Source organism: Malus domestica, chromosome 01, assembly GCF_042453785.1.
Source record: "Malus domestica chromosome 01, GDT2T_hap1".
In the NCBI taxonomy this organism is placed as follows: domain Eukaryota; kingdom Viridiplantae; phylum Streptophyta; class Magnoliopsida; order Rosales; family Rosaceae; genus Malus; species Malus domestica.
In genome coordinates this window covers 12,325,363-12,339,583 of record NC_091661.1, presented here as the reverse complement: position 1 = coordinate 12,339,583, position 14,221 = coordinate 12,325,363, and the positions used below count along the sequence as shown (strand labels likewise).

Sequence of the window (14,221 nt, the reverse complement as noted above, 5' to 3'; positions counted from 1 at the left end):
AAGCCAATCAGATTTTTAAAGGAGGGTGAGGGGACCAATTAGGAGGAGGAGAAAGGAGGGAAAGGAGAGAGGGAAAAGAAGAGGGGATCGGCCAGATCCTTGACCCGCACCCTTCGACCCGTTTTCACCATACTTTCCGGTGGTTTTCCACCGGATTTCTCAAGAAGTGGACCAAGCCACCACTCCCAATCATCATCTAATCCTTCCTTTTTCCCATTTTCACCCAGATTTGGAAGGAATCTGAGAGTAATTTAAAGGTTTTTCAAGGGGGTGCGCCGAAGGTGGTGTGGCGGCAATCCGCCATTTCTGAAGTAAATCCCATCAACCACCACTACCATTAGACTCCCCTAGAACCCTAGAACAAGGACCAAACATTGGATAAGGCGTCAGAGTTCGTTTTGGTGATGAATTGACAACTACCCAAATCGAGGGTTTCGTACAATTCGTGGTGATTTGAGGTGTTTCTCGGCCCAATTGGCCTTAGTAGCAGTTTCCGGTGACCTCCACCACTTTCGAGGAATTTTCCGGCCAAATCACGGCCAGATAGCTATCGTGTAAGGTTGCCTAGAAATTCTGGCGAGTTACCAGTTTTCCCGCAGACAGTCGTCTTTCAGACCATTTGTCTGGCTACATCTGGCCACCATTTGGACTCCAAGCTAGTATAATTTTTTTCTACATTTCTCTAGCTTCGATTTGGTATATTATGGGTTGAATTTGGTTGAGAAACAAGTGAGATATGGAGTTCCAAAGATCGCCCAGGAAATCTGCAAAATCTGCAAAATCCGGCAAAGTTCCACTAAGGTCTACCACTTTATTAGGATAGTAATCGAGATCCGACCGTTGGATCGTCACCAAACTTTACTACATTATAGTACGTAATATTCGAGAATCATAGAAACTTACGGATTGGGAATCCGACGTACGGATCTTCCCGAATTGGATTTGTAAATTTATAAAATAAAATATTGACCACCACTTGGTTTTGGCAATTGGCAGAGATCCGACCGTTGGATCATATTGAAACTTTAGAATGTTGTTCTAGAAGTATAATGTGGATCTTTGGAAGCAACAGATCGGAAATCAGTGATGCGGATCTTCCAAATTAAATTACATAGGAATGTGTTTTATGTAAATTATGTATTCTATCGATAAGAACTCTGAAATGTGAATTGATAATTGGTCATAGGCAACGATGGTTCGTGATGTCTCGATATGCGTGCTAGGGAGTCGTAACGCGAACCTCAGTTAAGTGGGTATTTTCCTTTTTACCGTACATTATATATATATATATATGTGTGTGTGTGTGTGATTGACAATTCCACAACGTTTAAAAAATTTCTTATGGCGTATAATTATTGTGAATGCTTTGAAGTGCTATTGCGAACTACGAATGGCTTGATCCTGGTTTAGGGTACGTAGGCAGTCTAATGAGAGCCATATAATAAATGAGAATGAATAATCAAGACAATAGCCTAGTTTAGGAATGGGGCATTACAGTTTATGCATTCTAGACCATTTGTTTATATGTTTATATATATCTAGAAATATTATGATATGTTGAATTCCAAACTTACATTCTGGTATTTCCATCTGTATATTCCTTGCGCATAATTATTGTGAACGCTCCGAAGTGCAAAGGTGAATGCCGAACACACAAGTAAGTTCAGGTAAGTTCAGGTAAGTATACGGTATTAGTTGAATTGATGGGGTTATGGTATGACTACATTTATGTTTTAAGCAATTCCGGCATTGTCGTACAGGTTGCTTATGAATCGTACATGTTGTATTAGATGCATTTAAAGCTCATAAACCTGCACCCCGGTGTTAGTGCATCTGCCCGTGGCCAGGGCACAGCCCTTTCACGTAATGTTCACCTCCCGCACCATACGCTCACCTTGAATTCAAGGTAGGTGCACAAGCCTGTCGTACAGACCACTATAAGTGATTCCGACTCGTAGGTGACTTTTCACATGATCGTAGCACTTGAGCATATTCATTTACACCCAGTCCTGTCATACAGACCACTACAGTGGTTCCGACTCGTGTGCAGGCATAATGTCGTATAGGTCACTATAGGTGACTCCGGCTAGATTGATTGATGAGATACGAATATGCCGTATAGGTCACTATAGGTGACTCCGGCTAGATTAATTGATGAGATATGAATATGCCGTACAAGTCACGTGAAGTGACTCCGGCTAGTATATGATGAGATGCTAGCATATATTTATGAAGAGATATGTGATGAAATACTAGTATATATTTATGACGAGATATGTGATGAGATACTAGCATATATGTGATGATATGTGATGAAATGCTAGCATATATTTATGATGAGATATGTGATGAGATGAGATATGTGATGAGATGCTAGCATATATGTGATGATATATGATGAGATGCTAGCATATATTTATGATGAGATATGTGATGAAATGCTAGCATATATTTATGACGAGATATGTGATTAAATGCTAGCATATATTTATGATGAGATATGTGATGAGATGCTAGCATATATGTGATGATATATGATGAGATGCTAGTATATACTTATGATGAGATTGGTGATGAGCTGCTAGCATATATGGGATGAGATATTGATTCAACCGTACATGATGGGTGGTTCCGGCTAACATGCCATTTCCTATTAGTTTATTTCACTTGGGTTACTCATTCCGTTAAGATATTTGACAAAGCATAACCGTAAGACTATCATTTTGGTTATGGTTTTGATTTATAATCATGCCTGTTATTTTCCGGGAAATTAAACAGGTATTGCGGCGAGGGGCTACTATCTTTGGTAGTTGGAATTGGTTTGAAGAGTTTCGTTTCACTCACTCACATTTTCTGTTTTTGTACCCCTCCAGGTTCTAGCAGCAAAATTCCGTATCGATGAGGATTCGTGGCACTTCCCAATGTAGGCGGTTTCTTTTGATGGTATAGTCATTATCTTACCTTACTGTACTTTACTTATGCCCTGTATCACGCATGAAATGGCTCCAGACCCGCTCATCGCGCACTCGTGTACTTAGAAATTTTTAGATTTTAATTTATTCACATTTATACATTATCACACTTTATGGTTTCATCACCTTCCAGGTGTCGGTCAGCACGGCTCGATTCGGGGTCCTAGGGGACATTCCGGGTCATGGTGTGTCATAGTATGTGTAGTTTGGCTACTTAAAGATGAGTAAGAACTTCTACTCAAAATTTTTGGTGCATGATTCCCATAACTTTGTGCCTACGTGGAACCATTCATATTATAAATTACATTGTAAAGATCATTTCAACAAAAAATGAATTAAAACTAAGGTCATTTAGTCAATCAACTATTGCAAATAGATAGACGGTCGTAATACTTTTACCATTTCTATCTATCTATTTTTATAAAGTTCGATGACTAAAAAACTTTTTTTTTGTTGCTAAGATAATCTTTATAAGATAATTTATAATGTGGACAGTTCTAATTATAGACATGAATATATGTGAGTCAGCAGCAAAGAGTTTTTAGTAGGAGTTTCTATTAATCCTTTGAGTAGACAAATATTATTTTTAAATTTGCCAATTTCAAAGCTGACATTTCGCATTTCTCATTAAAGATGCTTTGATGCTACAATGTGGAAAGGGATCCTCTCTGGATCCGTTCCACCTAATCCTCCTCATCAAAGAATCCGGGCTTTTGAAATTTGATCCAACAGCTAAAAACACGGGCCCACTTTAAAAGTTATAATAACTTTAGCCGTTAGATCAAATTTCAAGAGTCCGGATTGTTTGATGAGGAGGATTAGATGGAAGGGAATGTCACATGTTTACATGACATAACATAGTAAGTGACTTGTTGATGTGATATTTAATAATATTTTATCTCGTAAAATATGGATTAAATAGAATGAGGATTCTCTTTGTGAGAATTTTGAGAATCCTCAAATCGTGTTCGTTCATCGTACATCGTGCGACCATTTTTCGTCAAGTACTATTCATATTTAATTTTAAATAAAAGTATTTAAAATGATTTCTGACCACACGATGTACAGTAAACGGACGCTATTTAAGGATCCCCAGGATCCTCACAAAGAGGATCCGGAGAGGATCCTCATTCGATTAAATATATCATATGTAACATAGTAAGTGACGTATTAATGTGACATTTAATAATATTTTATCTCGTAAAATATGGATTAAATACATCCTAATCTTGAGATCAAATTTTCTACATTCAAAATGAGTGTGGCATCTCTGTGACCTCAATTGTTGTTTGACACATTAAATTTATGACAATAAAATAAGAAAAAATAAGTTTATACATACGTATTAGTCATTAATTAAGGCCACAGAGATACCACACTCATTTTGGGTGCAGAAAATTTCATTTCACTAAGCCCACGGTTACTCATTTACTCACCCAATTACATGACAATCTATTCACCCAAATTTTTACATTTTGGCATCTTTACGTGCTTTTCAATAAATGCTATAAAGAAAATAAAGGCGTCGGAGGAGATATATTATTTGGTGAATAAATTTGATGCATACGCTCCTATTGTAATGAAAATGTAAATACTGTCATACGGAAAATAGAAAATTGTAACTAGTGTTCGAAATATTGCACTGCATATCAAAAGAAAGTGCATTTCTGGTGAATATTTTGCATTTCTGGTGAATATTAATCGGCTCCAAGGTGTTGGCAGTGGAGAAACAAATGGTGACATGTTTTTACAATTACACGTATAATTGAAATACAAACATTCCCCAACACTGGCATTTCTTTCTTTTATTTTTTACAGAGCACTGAAGTATTCCTATTTTACCTGTCAAATTGTTCGAGCCTTCCGACTAGCAGCTGCTAAATGTATGTAGTTTCAGCATCGCAAAATATCCTCCCAGGCCGGACTAATCTTCGCAGACAATCGCAGCGCAAGCAAACGATATCAGCCTTCGCCACGGGAACTCTATATATTCTATGGGGCTTATAATTCCCAACTCCAAAAGGGTAAAGTTCATTACCTAGAACAGATTACAAATATTATCTGCTGGGACCAGACTTCCCCTCCATGCCATCTTCACCCTCGTCAACATAACTCACATGGTCTACCGACCGCCGTTTCAATCTCTGGAATATCTCATCGAGGGACTCATTAGATGAAGCACGAGATAGCTCTACAGTATCTTGAACTTGGTGCAAGGGAATAAATTTTTTGGCCGCTATGTTTGCCTTGAAATTTTGGAAACCGTTTTTCATTGATTCCCACTTTGAGGACAAACCAGTATGTAACCCTCCTGCCGTGCTATCAGGGTTAGAGTTCCCTTCATCAAGCAAGGAGACCTTGACAGCAGAAATATTCTGATTTGTATTCGAAGATGATTGCCTGCTCTGATCTCTAATGGCAGCATACTTGTTGCTGATGGCTTCTTTGCTTGAGCCATATCTAAGTATGGCTTCTTTGCTTGAGCCATATCTAATACGAGATTCGTCTCTCAAGGATTTTGAGGAAGTTCCATTTGCACCCTCAGTGCCTAGACTGGTTGTTGCTTTCAGTTCAACATGAGTCCTATCCTGAAAAGTTGGGAAACGAACTAAAGCATGAGGAAGAAAAAGGATAATATGAACCAGAAAAGAAATCACGTATTAGGATAGCTACAGTATGCCAAATAATTTACTCAGTAAATCCAAACATCTTGCATGCTAACTATTAATGTACCATGTTGTTGCTGCCCGTCTCAACATCCGTGCTGTTGAAATTCCTAGCTAGGGGTATAACATGTTCACCAACTTTCAGACCTTGTTCAATCCAAGATCGTTCTGAGGAAACGAGAACAAGTTAATTAGTCATTCACAACAGATATGGAAATTTTTAACCAAAAAGAGAAAAAAGATGATAAATTCACAGATGGCCCGCCCAAGTGAATAGTAGTTTATGCCTTGCAAGAAGAGCAGATCATGGCATAAGCTTACCCTTTTGTAAGATAATTAATCCAGATGGATCAAAACCATCCATATCATCAACCTCGGTTTGAAACCTAAATCGCTTCCAGCTCCCAAAAAAATCAATCATGCGGTCAAAAAAATTGCATGCAACCAACAGGGTGTACACAACCATGATAAGTGGATATATTCTGTTAAACTCACTCCCAAAGAAAGGGACTGCTTGATCAATGTTTCCCATTCGCTGCCATAAAATATCCCCAAATACAACGGAAAAGTAGTCAGTTATCTACTACAGGAAGGGAAGTTCAACAGTTATACAAACAAGCCAAAATCTAATATAACTAATGCTGAACCCAAAACTACATGGGAAAATTATGGCAACGTTTAAAAGCGAATTTACAATTGATGAAAAATCCAATTTTTTTGGTCAACAATTTACAAATGTGAGAAAAATATGACATCAATCAAGAGTTTTGAAAACATAAGACCCAACCAGGGAAAAATGGTGTTACTCATGAATGTTATTATGTTTAGAAAAGAGGACATCACTTGAAAAAAAAGAAAAAAAAACCAAATCCACATGCTACCGAAGATTTTTATTTTTATTTTTGTTAGACTTGCATTTGCCCAAGAGTATTTAGATTTAAATTAAAATCATGACAAAAGTTTGAAAGCTTTTAAGTTGGCTTTGCAGCAAGAACCTCTTATCACTATAAATGGAAAGGATGCAAAGTAAGAGAGGAACAGATGAGATGGATGAGAGAATACCTTCTCAAATATAGTCTTATGTTCACCAAGACGAATGAGATTAAGGAAATTGTATGAAACTGGAGGAGCATAACGAGCAACCATCCTGGAAGATATGATGAAAATGGAATGTGAGTACTGTTTTAACAAAAGATGAGTAAGACCTTCAAGTCGTAAAACTAGAGTTAAGATCAAAACTTACGAGCATATCATAAGCAAATTGACTGAGCTTGTTTGCCTGGGTGTTAATGAGTAAAACATCAACATACCAATTTTGAACAAGGAGTAGTATGTGCAGATGCACATATACAGCAAAGGAACAAAGGCAAATACCTGGGAAATAGTTGATTAAACAAATTTACATCAGTGAGCAGTAGTGTAATAAAAAGAAACAGCTTTCCTTCAAATAAGAAGACCAGACACGTTATATAAGAAGATCAATTCACTTCTTATCATTTCTATGTGCAACTTGTCACAAAGATGTGGATTCATACTAGTCCAATGAACACATGCAACTAGCTTTGTTCAATTTTTCCTTTTAAACACTTTGTCCAGCAATGAAACCTGGGCGAGAAATATCGACCTTCAAAATTTGACAGAACAAAAAGACTACAACTTACTAAAATACATATCACCCACCTGTACAAGAACCTCTTGCTTTCCAACAGAATTGATGAGAATTGAAAAGAGAGATAGATCAACTCGAGGAAGAAGAGTTGCCTCTGCTAAAAGAATAGCAACTGAAATGATACCAAGTATGATAGCCAAAAGTTTCTCAGCTTCTTTGCTTAGTATGCAGCGCCATAAGAATTCTGCAAAAGGGACAGAATTAAACTTGATTTCAGTTTAGAGCTTGACTTTTTAATATTCAAACAAGATAAAGCTTCATATACATTAATTTTATGTTCCATTACCAAAAATATAATATTGAGGCTTAAGAGCATCTCCAAGGGAGTATATAAATGTGTAGGTAAATGAGCAGGCAAATAACCTTATTTGAGGGACACCTTGTAGTAATCATTCCGCAAGTTTTACAATTTACATCTTTTTTGGTTCAAAAAAACAAAAAAAATTAGAACAATATAATACAATTTTGCCTAGTCCCATGGAGTGACCCTTCTTTTTTTTATTTTTTTTATGAGACCAATGGGTAGGCAACATGCCACATTAGTTCGTATACTACAATTTTGCCAACTTGGTTTATGGTGGAAAGATGCATGAAAATAAAGTAAGACTGGGTTTATCAAGAATGTATTTCTATAGCCAAGATAAGACAATATAAAGTTCTGTCTTCACATGTATGTATCCTATTTACATTAAAGCATATACAAGACCCTACATGCAACTTAACAAAACAACCGGGAGATGGAATTCATAACTCGGCCGTGCCAAGTACTTCAAATTTAATGTAGAAAGGAATTTATTGATCTGAATGTTACCTATTGTATCAACAAGGGATCCTAATGTGCCAGTTCGAGTAGGTCTGAAGCTTGAGACATATTTCCTGAAATGGTAGCATGTACTTGTAAGGTCAAGAATTCTTTTTCTTTTGATTAATAGTCAAGAACATAATTATATTTTATACATGGGGGCAGATCCGTGGCACCACTTTTAATATTCTAAAAGCTGTGTAAAAAAAAAGTGGTGCCATGGATCCGCCCCCCTCCATTGAGGGATCCCTCATATTTGAGATAGTAATCATTCCGTAAGTTTTTTCAGCGATCCAATTTATGTGTGTGTGTGTATATATATGTATATATTCTTTCCAGTCAGTCTAACATCTTATGCTGTCTGATTGTTACTCTGGACCAATAATCAAACGGATTTTTGTTTGCATGTGTGATCAACTATTGACACTTTAGCAACGTAACATTTAAGATATTTGGGATGAGAACATTACCCCATATATATATATATGTGTGTGTGTGTGTGTGTGTGTGTGTGTGTGTGTGTGTGTGTGTGTGTGCATGTTGGTGCGCGTTTGTAGCATACATGTAACGATGGAATAAGAATAGAGAAAGCAGGATCAGAGGCATACCATCCAGTAGAACTCCGGCGTTCATAATTTTTTATAGTATCTTCAAGTTCAAGGGCCTCCAAAACATAAGTCATATACTCACTGCAAAACTAGTGGCAAATTTTAGATAAAACGAACCTAACTATTATAATTACAAATCCAGTAGAATACTGAGTCGGAAGGTGAAAATAGTAGTTGACTCTGGATCCTAAATCCATAATAAAAACTTGAATGCCACAGTATTATTAAATACATCATATACTTATTTGTGACAATAAATAGTAAATACCAGTACTTAACATTTATATATGCCGATTCCATCAGCGTGCATCCAGTAGAAAACAGTACACAAACCTTCAGTTATATCTTGATTTATAATTCAAAAGGTGAGCATGGCAACACTAACAGCAAAGCAACACTAGAAAGGAAAAATTACAGGACAACAAACTTATTTACATATCAGCAACCTGATTGGTAATGCATTACTGCATAGACTGAATTAAACATACAATTCCAACAAATAAGTTTTTCCATTATTAAGCAGAAAGGTAAATTCTAATTCAATATATGCAAAAACATTGACACGTAAGAATGTTTTCTAAAAGTAATATTTTTCCAAATGAAAAACTACAACAAAGATCAACTAAAAGGAGCACACATCATAAGATTGTTTTACAAGCAGCAAGACAGCCATCTAAAAGAAATTTGCAACTTATATAGTTCCTGATCACTATGGATTATATAGAACATTTACATCCTGAATAAACATCGATTTACTCACAAACAAATGCAAAAAAACTTAAGTGAATAGCATGCAGATGAAGATGACGAACATACAGACATGTATTCAGCAAAGCAGTTTACCTTTTGTACCGATAATACTCTTCCCGGGCTCCCCGAAGATGACGCCTAAGTGTTGCCATTGATTTTTCGTCAGTATCATAGTCCATGTCGTTTTCACCTAATCGGCCACCTTGTGGTTTGAAGGATGGGTCCTCCCTGAACTGGTAAGAGAGGGAAAAATATTACAAAGAGAACAATTACAGAAATAGTGAGGATCAATTTCGTTTCTTTTCAATTTTGTAAATAAGTAAATAAATACCATTTGAGCTAACATGTTGTCTATAATATCCATGTAGGGTCTCAAAGGATCGCGCTTGGACATCTGAGTGGATGTTGCTTGGGCAACCTAATGAGCAAACCATTAAGTTTCGAGAAAAGTAATATCAAATCAAAGTTATATATAGAAGTACAATCATACTGTGAGAAACTACAAAGATACAAGTTACAACACTACAGTGAAAACTGGAAAGCATAGTTCATGCCAAGAAGACAAAGGGGGGTAAAAACTTTGAAGAACCTTCAACTTTTAAGGAAACATGAGACATGAATTTATCACAAAGGCAAAGATCAGAAAAATTACAACATTTCTGAAGGGAGTAACCAAACACACACAGCCAAAAAGGAAACAATGCAAATAATGTAACTTCTTTTCCCACAAATGCATTAGCAGCCTTGCATGCATTTCCCCATTGTCATAGATACAACATATGTTGGGAATATGATATCACATGTTGGGGACCATCTCCCTTCCTCCTCTCCCCCAACCCTTTTTGTGTATATGAACATATGTAATCCTTGAAAGTTCTCTTCTAGAATCTTTACAAAGGTAAAGATTTCATTGAGAATAACAGAAGCATACAAGATAAAAGCATACAAAGCTCTTAGGTTAAGACAGTTGAACAGACATGAAACGTTCTATTGAACTTGCACAAAAAAAGCTGAGATTGACTCTCAGCATTACACAAAATTAGAATATAAACACCAAAGTAGGTCTGAGATCAAATGCGTGGTCAGCCTAAGCTGCTAGAACTGTGAGCCCTTGAGAGATATCCATGACTTTGATAAAGAAAAAAAAGTGAGTCTTCATTTTCTAACTGATAAAGGAGAGAGATATCACAGGAGGGGAAGAGTACAGTTCGGAAAAGGGAAAGTTCGAGCATGAACAAAGTTACAGTGTAACAGTCTTCTGCTAGGAAAAATGAAAAATCATGCACTCAGCCAAGTCAGCTATGGAAGCAATTCCAAAATATGATTTGTTATTTAGTCAATATATTTATTAGAAGTAAATGAATAAAGTTCATGATTAATATTATCTGAAAACCAGGTTTAGTACAGGTGTTGGTACATTTGGTTTAACACAAGACTGGTTCAAATATCGACTGAATACGAACAACACAAATTTCACTACTGTATTATTCAAATTGGGTTGAGTTCGTATTTAGGGTTAATCATTTAAAACAACACAGAACTGGTTCTATCAGGTTGAATAGGTATTCACTTAATTCATTCAGAATAAGAAAAGAAAACCGGGCCAATCTGGTAAGGCCGTCGAATCAGATTTCGCAGCTGGCTGGGAAAATGTCCACCTGTAACTTGTACATGGTTACAAGTTACAGAAAGGTAAATGAACAACGATAACAACTCAGAATTTCAGACGAACTTGCAGAAAAATCAACTTTTATGCATTAAAAGAAATTTAAATAACCCGAAAACATTGATAAATATAGCATGGTGTAGTTTTCTGACAAGGAAAAGGAGAGCAGAGAGCAAAAGAAAACACAAAAGTCTTTGCATTAACAACTGAGAGTTACCACAATAGCATTTGAAAGATCTTGATGAGCGTCGTCAAGTTTCACAGCCATTTTGGCAATTTTATGAGATAGAACTTTTTGGCGGATAGTCCAATCGGAATTTTTCCAAAGGCCCTTTGGGATTTCACTCAAACCAAATCCAAGAAGAAATGCACCTGTAACAAGTCCAAAAGTATTCGAGCAGCCCATGGCAAAACCAAGAACACCTCCACCCCTGTTAATTAAGCAAAAAAAGGGAAAAAAATGGAAAGAAATGAGGAATGTATAGGACAGCTCAAATAGCCAAGGAAAATCATAAAGAAAAAAAGATGAGCCCTGTTATACTGGCTGCGACATTATCTTCTTTCTACTCCTTATAGCCTTCTCTACTGTGTCTGTAATTATAATTAAGCAAATTTTTTACATCTAGTTTGCACTACATACTTTTTTTATGACCCAACTTAACTTGGAAGGGGCCAGCCAGTAAAATACAACAGCAAGCCCTGCCAAATGAGTCGAACCATTGTCCTACCACCTTAGTGCCCACACTCGAGTTACAAGGTACTTACTCTTTTTTAACTTCAATGTTATCCAGTCCAATCATCTATTGTAGCAGAAATGATTATTTCATAGGTTATTAGGAAAGAGAAAATTACATAGACATGTCTTGGATGTGAAACTCTAATGTGTGTTCTACTGTTCTTAAATAAACTGCTACCGCATCCAATTGCTCTTACTGTCAATTATAAACTACGTTCAACACATTGTTATTAATCAATAACCTAAAAAATCGAAAGTTCATCGATGTTTCCTTAAATCATTTCAGAACACAAAAGAAACAGATAGAGCAATAATTTAGTATTTATCGCATAAATGGGGACGCAGGGCCATTTGAAATAAGAATTTAACAACTTATTTAATGTCTCTAGACTCCTAATAGGCAAAACCTAAGAAGAAGTTACTATCGACATGGATATAAATCAAATTTGGAGGACAAGGAACAAACCAGTTTTTGTGCATGCTGATGAGAAGAATTAATCCAATAAGACCAATAAACCCCAGAATTAGATAGAAAACCAAGTTAACATGCACACTAGTCTTCAATCTCTCTGTCACGGTGAAGTCACCAGCGTCTTCAAAACCCTGAATAAGGGGCACCACAGTCCTGCTTAGAGATAACTTAGAAATATGAGGAAATTTACAAGTTAGCTATAAACCCATTTATATATACATAATGCTATTATTTATCCAATCAAAGGCAAATTTAAAGGGCAGATAATCATATAATCAAGATTGCAAAGATTAAAATTAGAAATGGCGCAGAACTAACAGTTCATTAAAAGAAACTCAACAATAGGGTAGAATGTTCCTAAGATTTCTATTTCGTACCAAAAATTAATCTTCTGGAAAAGTGAAAACAAAAAACAGGACAGAGAGAACAGAACATATAAACTTTGAGTAAAAGGTCACAAACACAGAAAAGTCATTTGATGGAGCTTATTCGACCAAAATATTGTTAGCAATTGCTTGGATTATACGCATGCCCAATGGCTCACAATATGAGATACTTGACAGTAATGTTAATCACCAAGGCAGAGATAGAGAATAGTAACAGCCAGATAATACACTAACTGGAATTTTGAACCTTAGGCTACTCAAGTATATACAAAAGGGGCAACTAAAAGAGTTGATGAATTTCCATGTTACGTACCAAGTTAATAAAAATGTACTCCAATACGACCAGCTCCAAAAGAAAGATATTCCTCCACTCTCAATATGGTTTATCGTCTACAAATGTAATAAAACAATCAGTAACATTCGTGAAACCACCAATCGTTGCATAGCCAAAATAATTACTTGAACCAGTAGATCAAGTAACAGATAGTCCTGAATGACAAATATGCAATTGGGTAAGTCAATGAACCAACTTTACATCATTTCAAATATTCGAAACCAAAAAACACAATGCTTTAGGTGAAAACAAAATCAGCCCTCCGAAATTGAAAACACAAGGCTTCTGCATTATTACAGAAAAGAAACAGAAATCCCAAAAAAGTTAGGCGAGCTAAACTGAGCTGCAGAGAAATGTATAAACAAAACAACCAGCTGAAAAAGTTTCAAAAAAAATGCACCCAATTGATCGAAACACCTCAAAATTCAGAAATATGAAAAACCCTCATAATGGAATCGAATTCAAACAGCCACAAACTGAAAGAAACGACGTCAGAATTGAGTATGGAAAAAGTACCGTCCAGATGTCGGCGGGCACAATGACGATGATGGAGAGAGAACAGAACCAGGTGTACCCGACGGTGATCATAACATAGCGAGGGACCTCCGGGCCGGCGAAGTACTTGAGCGTGAAAAGAACCATGCCCAAGGTCAGGGGCAGAGAGATCAGGTAGAAGACCCACATCTCTCCTTCTTCTTCTTCTCTAGAAAAAAACGACGCAGTTTTGTGAAACGGGTCAATTGGATCAGACGACCCGATCGCTGCAAATGCGAGGAGGGGTGAGCCACCGGCGTTTGATAGCGTTGTTCCGTGGCATGCGGGGAGAGAGTGGTCGGTGGTCGGAGGTCGGAGGTCGGAGAAGGGAGAGTCGACAGAAACGTGTAATTATATGCGTTTTATTGGATTTGGGCTTTTAGAAAAGTAGGTCCACAGTCCACATGGCGATCTGGATCCGCGAAAGAGAGAGAAAGTTGGCGGGGGTTTGGTTTTTCACTTGAAAAAACCGGTGTTCAATTTTGTGTTTACAACATTTTTGTTTTTTATTGTGTGTTTACAACATTTTTGTTTCTTATGAAAATATTTTTTCCCGCTGCCAAAATGCATAGACATGATTGTCTTTTTCCGTTACAATAAAGTTGCCATATGTATTTGCTCACCAA

The 14,221-nt window shown here is 36.7% G+C and overlaps 1 protein-coding gene across 3 annotated transcripts; it reads right to left on the bottom strand.

Moving 5' to 3' along the window:
* Positions 1–4,636: 4,636 nt before the first annotated feature.
* LOC103417558 (uncharacterized) lies at positions 4,637–14,085 on the bottom strand. Of its 3 annotated transcripts, XM_070815473.1 has the most exons (15): positions 13,578–14,085; positions 13,041–13,117; positions 12,336–12,494; positions 11,351–11,564; positions 9,799–9,885; positions 9,561–9,700; positions 8,718–8,798; positions 8,119–8,183; positions 7,319–7,491; positions 6,882–7,012; positions 6,701–6,785; positions 5,960–6,173; positions 5,706–5,806; positions 5,467–5,560; positions 4,637–5,436 (listed from the first exon to the last, which is right to left on the bottom strand). In XM_070815473.1, exons 1-15 carry the CDS (start codon positions 13,743–13,745, stop codon positions 5,030–5,032), a joined length of 2,196 nt encoding a protein of 731 aa, XP_070671574.1. In that variant the 5' UTR covers positions 13,746–14,085; the 3' UTR covers positions 4,637–5,029. The 3 variants fall into 3 exon arrangements, with proteins under 3 accessions (XP_070671574.1, XP_028964575.1, XP_070671589.1); XM_029108742.2 differs by having other exon boundaries at positions 4,637–5,560; XM_070815488.1 differs by having other exon boundaries at positions 4,637–5,560; positions 12,336–12,472; positions 13,578–13,917.
* Positions 14,086–14,221: the final 136 nt, after the last annotated feature.

Bases quoted from the DNA above. Each gene is read 5' to 3' on its own strand.
- LOC103417558 (XM_029108742.2), bottom strand. From the start codon at position 13,745: ATGTGGGTCTTCTACCTGATCTCTCTGCCCCTGACCTTGGGCATGGTT. The intron at 12,495-13,040 runs GTACGTAACATG...ATCTCTAAGCAG, and splicing joins AGTACATTTTTATTAACTTG to GACTGTGGTGCCCCTTATTC. The intron at 11,565-12,335 runs GTTTGTTCCTTG...CTTAATTAACAG, and splicing joins ATCAGCATGCACAAAAACTG to GGGTGGAGGTGTTCTTGGTT.